At 42.3% G+C, this 8,149-nt stretch overlaps 1 protein-coding gene across 1 annotated transcript in view; it reads right to left on the reverse strand.

Annotated features, from left to right (window-relative positions):
* The window catches only part of LOC106612649 (ankyrin repeat domain-containing protein 13B), a 36,580-nt gene extending 29,004 nt beyond the window's left edge, over positions 1 to 7,576 (reverse strand). Inside the window, exon 1 of the mRNA XM_014214016.2 lies at positions 7,069 to 7,576. Within this exon, the coding sequence (XP_014069491.1) occupies positions 7,069 to 7,176 (108 nt within the window). The 5' untranslated portion in view covers positions 7,177 to 7,576. The remainder of the gene's footprint in view (positions 1 to 7,068) is intronic.
* Between the last annotated feature and the right edge of the window lie 573 nt (positions 7,577 to 8,149).

Here is an 8,149-nt window from a genome sequence, read left to right on the forward strand (position 1 = left end):
TCTATTGATATTTCTTCATATATACAGTGCATTCGGAAAGTATTCAGACCCCTTCCCTTTTTCCACATTTTGTTACGTTACAGCCTTATTCTAAAATTGATTACATAACTTTTTTTCCTCATCAATCTACACACAATACCCCATTTTGACAAAGCGACAACAGGTTTTTAGAATTTTTGCAAATGTATTACAAATAAAAAACAGACGCTCAGACCCTTTGCTATGAGACTCGAAATTGAGTTCAGGTGCATCCTGTTTCCATTGAACATTGAGATGTTTCTACAGCTTGATTGGAGTCCACCGGTGGTAATTTAAATTGATTGGACATGATTTGGAAAGGCACACACCTGTCTATATAAGGTCCCACAGCTGACAGTGAATTTCAGAGCAATAACCAAGCCATGAGTTCAAAGGACATTTTTCGTAGAGCTCCGAGACAGGATTGTATCTAGGCACAGATCTGGGGAAGGATACCAAACAATTCCTGCAGCATTGAAGGTCCCCAAGAACACAGTGGCCTCCATCGTTCTTAAATGGATGGAAACCGCCCGGCCAAACTGAGCAATCGGGGAAGAAGGGCCTTGGTCAGGGAGATGACCAAGAACCTGATGGTCACTCTGACAGAGCTCTAGAGTTCTTCTGTGGAGATGGGAGAACCTTCCAGAAGGACAACCACCTCTGCAGCACTCCACCAATCATGCCTTTATGGTAGAGTGGCTAGGCGGAAGCCCCTCCTCAGTAAAATGCACATGACAGGCCGCTTGAAGTTTGCCAAAAGCCGCCTAAAGACTCTCAGACCATGAGAAACAAGATTCTCTGGTCTGATGAAACCAATACTGAACCAAGAAAACCTGGCACCCTCCCTACGGTGAAACATTGTGGCGGCAGCCTCATGTTGTGGCGATGTTTTATGTGCATTATGTGTAGATTGATGAGGGGAAAAACAGTTTAATCCATTTTAGAAAAATGCTGTAACGTAACAAAATGTGGAAAACGTCAAGGTGTCTGAATACTTTCCGAATGCACTGTATATATTGAATGGTTTTTGGTTTGCTCAGATATATTATTAAATGTATTTATTACTCTGAATCGAAATGTTATTTTGCTGACTTCTCTTTTTTTGCCAGGATAACACATGTGGACAATCTACTCTTACTGTAGTATTGAGTAAATGTCTGAGACAGACAGACAGCAAGGTTTATACAAATCTACACTGTTGAAAACGAAATGTTAGTCTAAAAGAAATGTGAGACAATGTCCAGATGCTTTTTATAGTAGAGATCAAGTTTATAAATTGCCTGGCTGGGTTGATGAGACAGTGGATTGCGCAGTTAGATGAAACAGAGTAAATAGGCATTTTAACGTCATAGATTTAGTCGGCGGTAACTTGTGGAATAGAGACTGGCTGGAATGTGGTTTAAACCAATTCAGGATTAGACCCACCCGTTGTATAAAGCTAATTAAGTATACAAGCATAGAGCCTTCTAAGAAGTCTTGACTATGAGGCGGAGAGGTGTGATAAGTAAGGGAGAGAATAGAGAGGGAGTGTTCAGGAAACTCCTATTGTTTAAGACAAGTGGCCCCCCATTGACCTAGTCTGATGTTATTTTTACACCATTGAGACACTCAAATGGAAACACTACAGCAGCAACTTTCTCACACAAACAAACACGCAATCACGCACAGACACAAGTCCTCTCTCTCTCTATCTGCTCAGTAAAATGAGATGAAAAAAAAAAATACAAAAATATATATATATTAAAAAAGGAAACCACTCTTGACAACAACACTGCTAACATTATTGGTCAGTTACGGTATAGAACTGACACGCTAAACCAATACACTCAAATCTAACACTTTTCTGCTGTGGTACACAGACACACGGCACCTCTTAGTCCACACCTCATCCTCACGTCTTCACACTAGCGCACACATTAACCTTGAAACACAGTGGCACACTTACTCATTCGCATGTGAACAATGTGGTTCTGACCAACAAACAGCCCACAAATGGAGCCGTACTATCTAGCACACAAACACGTACAGACCCACACACCCACACAGACAGGGCAGGCATTAGCTAGAGTCTCAGTATAGATGCTGATTTAATGTAGGATCAGTTTTGCCTTTTAGATCATGATGAATAAGATTTGGGGGACCTTATGCCAGATCAGCACTCCTACTCTGAGGCACTTACAGAATTGACTGGCCCAGGTGGATACAGTAAGGATATTATGTCATACTGGGTCTCCCCATTCTCTCTGCTCATCCTAATCACCCACTGACTGACTCGTAGTGCCTGCTCACTCTCTTTCTCTTCCTCATTGGGTCCATCCGTGGCTCAATCCACCCTTCACCATCCCTCCCTTGGTCCTCCGCTATCTCCCTCTCCTCCTCCACCCTTCCTTCCACCCCTCCCTTGGTCCTCCCCTCTCTCCCTCTCCGTGGAAACTGCATAATTGATAGACATCTCTGTCTACTCCTGCACTCTCTCTGCTTTGCCTTAATGTTCTCTGGCAGCTACTTAAACCAACATCAATCATTTATTGTGAGACCAAAATATGTTTGTGGTGGGCGGAGAGCGCATGAGAATCATATGTGTGCTCATTGGGAGGGGTTCAAAAAATCAACCTGTCCCCCTTATTTTCAGTGTTACCCTTTTTAAAATCGGTAGTTACTATGTACAATTGTGATTGATCCATTTTCAATATGTGTTGGAGAGTTATAGCCTAGTTATAGCCAAACGTTGTATATGACTAAATGACAGCGCTTGGGATAATGTATCTTTATGCAGTCATTCTCTGCGAGTGTATGGTGTAAGTGGGGCGTATGCAAATGAGACCACACCATCAGATGCATGACCTATAGATATCTCAAAATAACTAAATATCATTGCCATCCCTCTATCACCAAATGCAGGCCAGAGAAAGAAAATGAGGCCAGAGCAGGAGTGAGTAGTTGGAGCCTGACAGTCTGAGCCCAGTAAATTTGAGCGAGAGGGACGGCTGGGCAGAGGTGAGAGCAGCAGAGGGACTGAGGGAGGATGGAGGAGGATGGAGCTGGGTGAAATAACTCTGCCATGGTCAGTGAACCTGTCACAGGCAGGGCGGGGAGAGATATGTGGGTCTCTCCCTCCTCCTCGATAACAGATGTGACAGCACTAGTCTCTGATACATGTCCAACTGAAGAGACTCTAAGAGACTCTAAGCTCTCTCATACTTGCGGATGAGGGTGAAAATGATCACCTATACATTTATATTTGGGATAATATGCAAACCAATGGCAAACCATTAGGCTACAGCCTTTAATGTTTCATCTGAATCACCACTAAACCTCACAATCATCTACACTTGTGTTAGTGTTTTAAACCAAAGTCAAACCTTCATTATGCTACAGGTTCTACTGTTAAATCACTAAAACTTTTAAGACGCATTATATTGGCAACATGTCTTGTAACCATTGTTGTCACTTGTCATACCACCATAAGACTAATGTAATAACATGTATTACTTTGCTCAGTGATAGGAGACAACAGATGGTATTCTGTGTGAAGGGAGGAGGAAGTTGTGAATAGCGAAACAGTGGATAGCGGAAAGTCCCCCACAATGCAAAGCGAGGAGGAACCTACTCCTATCTCTAAGGTAGGAACCTCACATTTGATCTCATGCACGGAATAGAAGCTGAAAATACCCTGGATTTGCATAATGAAATGACAACAAGATACCGTGGTTAAGTAAACATCAATACAAAATGTCGGAACGGAAACTGGAATTGCTTAGGGGCGGTTTGTTTCAGGAAACAATAACATGACTATTGTGGAACAACTTTTAAAAAAATTAATTAAATTAAATTAAATTAAAATTAATTAAATTAAATTAACTTTTTCCATGTCTGATCGTTGATATAGATTAGGATATCTGGAGAATTGGAGGTTGAATTCAGTACTAACCTCAGAGAGTTTTATGCATAGCTATTTACAACGTGTGTGTGTGTGTGTGTGTGTGTGTGTGTGTGTGTGTGTGTGTGTGTGTGTGTGTGTGTGTGTGTGTGTGTGCGCATGCAAATATACAGTAAGTCTGTCCCTACGTTATGGTTTGCAAAGGCAGATATGGGCCACGAAGTACCATTCATATCCTCCTTTCCTTTTCAGGCACACAAATGCAACCCAATATTAGCAGGGACATCTTTTCAAGCTTTAAGGAGTACTGCTGTCTGTTTCTGTCCTCTCTCTCGGTTAAAAGCTTTCCGCAATTGAACTAAATGTAGACGAATCACACCCCTATCCCTAGTGACACTGCACTGCTGCAATTAGCGTAGAGTTTCACTGCACTGTAGAGGTAAGTAGAGGGGAGAGGAGATGGAGGTATGGAGCACCATAGAGGGGAATCGGGGGAAAACTAAGATACGTTGGGTGTGGGAGCGAGAAACTGACAGAGGGGAGGATGGATGTTGTGTATAACGGGTCAGGGAAATGTACTGTAGATTACAGGCAGGGATAGACAGATGGTACAGCAGAGACAAACGAGGAAGGAGGACAATGTAATTTGTGAGGCCTGTCCCCACCCAGTATGATATCATCAGACTTCAAGACTGCTGAGTTGACATGAGCGCCCAGCTGAGACTGTGAGCATCTTACACATTAGAGTGAGGGTGGCTCCTCTTCGCCTCTTTGGTAGAAGGTTATTTTTTAGAAAAGGATCTTGTTCCATTTCAAACATATCTGGGATGCATTTTTAGTGCTTGGATCAGGATATGGTGATATGTTGCTGCACACTGCTGTTATTCATCCCTCCCTTCCTTCCACTCCTCCCTCGTTTCTTCCCTTCACTATCCCACTTGCATCCTCATGTTACTTTACAACCTCTGGCTATTCCTCTTTGTCTCTGCCTTGTTGTCAGGTCTCTATATCCAAGAATCCCTCTGCTTTGTTTGATGATACTGCTTAAAGAAGCTGCATTGAGCTCTCCCTCTTCACTCTCCTCCCTGCTCAATTTATCTTTTTTTTACTTTTGCTCTTTTATGTGCTTCTTCTTCTCCTTCCCGGATACCCAATACCAATAACATTTTCTCTCTCTGCTGGCGCAGCACTTCTCTGTTCTTTCATCAGTGAGGCGCAAGCCTTGCTTACCCTGTGTGCACTTGCTCCCTACACCCTACACCCTGTGCATTTCTTGTGTCCGTCACTCCTTTAGATACCATTGATCCTTGACACATATGCAACCACCGTCAGCCATATCCAATCCACTCATGTGCACACTTGACCGTCCATACATCCAGCCAGTCAGTCTGGGAGTTCCAGACAGACAGTTGGCCAGCCAGTCTAACTCTTCCCCTGATGGAGCCATAAACACACATAAGCCTGCATGCTTTGCCAAGAGAGGCCAAGATTTATCTGTCAGCGCCCTGTAAATGACATCAACTGGGGGTGCGTTATATAGTTATAATCAATGAGGCTCAGACTTGAATCATCACCAGCATCACAGTGCGCTGCACAGCATTGCATTTGAGCCAAGGGGTGCTAGGCCTGAGCGTTTACCATACGTTTTAACAGTGTGTACTGTCAAATAAAGTTATTTGAACGGAATTGAATTTGGATTAGTATATAATTATGACTGAGCAGGTATGACATTCGAGACAGGTTCGGAGATGTGAGTGAGAGTAAACTAGTCTTATAAATGTCCTAAAAAAATCTACATGTAAATAAGGTGTCAATCACAGTGACCGGACATATGAAGGACATGCAAATACTCCCCTTTAAACAGTTTTTCCCCCTCACATTCAGAGTGAAAAACAACCACAGCCCTTATGTTGATGTGACAGTGTTACAGTAGGGAAGCTAAGCCTGTACTGCACATCAACCTGGTGCATAATAAGCAGCAGAACAGGGAACTGGCATTTCAGTCTACTGTCATTTAAAACCTGCACTCTCGCAATTGCTTACCATTTCTTGTCAATATTAAATGCATTGCATTATATGCTTTGTATTATAAACACGTGATTAATCTTGCTTGAAATAATAAGGCACTGAAATAATGCAAATCCTCATGAGAAATGGAAATTAAATCTTTGCATAGTGTGCAGGTTTTGAGGTTTTTAGTTCAGTCGTATTCATCCTACTGAATTGTCCGTGTGGCTGGGAAACTGCAGGAAACCTGTGTTAGATATTCCATATTCTTGCAGAGGTGCACTGACTGTTCATTTAAGACAGTATTTTCAGGTGTCTGTCTGTCATGCCTTGTGTCCAACAGTCTGTCCTGTAGTACCTATTTCCATTGTATGCATGCACCATGTTCTAGATATTTATGGGTTCAAATAAATGGACGGACAGGCTAAAATGTTCCGACAGTACATCCCAGAAAGAATACATGACCACCTATGCAATTTCATTCTGTAGGAATGGACATATCATAGAAATAGTAAACATGGCATAGCCACACATCCTCTTCTGACAGCCGAGTCAAGACTGGTATTATTTCCATCACTGTGCATGTGCATCAATTCGCTCACATTATATCTGCATTGTCTCCCACGGTTTCCTCCTCTTCATTTAGGTGGTGGGTAGGTACAGTATTGGACACAACACGAAATAGTATTACTAGCAGCTTTACGCACGCACAGCTATAGCTTGCGAAAATGTAACAAATAGCAAGGAAATTGTAATGAAATTGACTAGGCTAGAGGAGATGATTTCAATAATGATACAATGTTGCAAGTTCATGATGTGGTCGCTAAATGCAATGACATCATTATATGGAATTGTAGCAAAGCCTATACACATTTTCTGACTCCCACTGAACGACAATGATGGAAACACATTTCAAACGAGGTTTACGGTATTTCATGGCATGGGCTAATTTGCAATCTCGAGGTAAACTCATGGCAGGTAGCCACCTATTGAAACATATGTAACTTCCACCACCTCCTACCGTTCAATTTATTCTACGAGCCCACGGTTCGTGAACTGTGGTCACATTAGATGGCACAGCTAACCTAAACCTATCCAAATGATATTGGCATGGCCCACGCTTTTTTATCAGATAGACGAGGACGTGTCGTCCGAAGACTCACCTGCTCGTTCGCTGATAGCGCTTTCTCCAGTTGCCGATGTTTGTCGTGCCACACCATATAGTGAATAGGATAACGACTCTTTTCCGGAGTTTTCTTAGCAGAAATCATTTTCGGTCATAGTTCGCCTTCTCTCCTCTGTTTTTTTGTTGTTGTTCCGTATAAACCTATCTTAATGCTTCGCTTTTGACTGACTATTTGCTCATATTCTCGCTCTGTCGTGACATGTCACTTTACAAGACATGCCTTCCGCATTATAATGTGAAAGTATGAATACAATGTTTCAATGATTTCCCTTGGAGTCTGTTGGTTATGATAAAGACTAGTCAACAGCCCTAGATCTAAGAAGAATCTGCAAGAGACCCCTTACTTGTATTTAATCTAGCCTACCTCTGTTCTCCATGCCCTGCCCCTCTCATACCTTTCTCTTCCTCCTTGAATAAACTAGCGAGGCAGACGCCCATCTATTCTCCGCTCCCTCCCATCACAGCGAACGGTGACTGTGAGATGCCCTCTGCACTGTTGCGAGATAGTGATGACTGCCCGCAATAAAATGTAAGCAGCCAATCAAATAGAAGGGATGCTGATGAGAGTGATGTATAAGGTGCACGCGAGTAGAGTGGCTAGTGTGGCTACATACTGTACGCCCCCTGCCAGTCATTATGAGTTAGTTATTCACTTTTTACTTCATATGAATAAACTAAAGATTCAGCCTATATAGCTTAGCCTATAACGTTATCACATCCAAATAGCCCGAAGGCCAACACCCTTGATGCTGTTCTACTGGCACATTGGCTAAGCTATAGCACGGCAATGTGTTTGCAACATGAAGCTCTCTGAACATTTATTTAGGCTATTTGTAAACCTGCTTTTATCCCCATATTATTACAGATTAGTCAATGTCTAAAACATCAGAATTGCGTTGCCAGCCACCACTATTTTCCTTCGACAGCCTCGCCTGTAATATAAACTAGCCTAAGGCACTATAAAGCTTAACAAAACAAAATCAAATAAATAATATCTAGAGACCTAGCTAAAGATGAACATTTATAGGTGTAGGCCTACATGAGTGGGTATTGATGAG

This window comes from Salmo salar, chromosome ssa09 (genome assembly GCF_905237065.1).
Source record: "Salmo salar chromosome ssa09, Ssal_v3.1, whole genome shotgun sequence".
Lineage (NCBI taxonomy): Eukaryota > Metazoa > Chordata > Actinopteri > Salmoniformes > Salmonidae > Salmo > Salmo salar.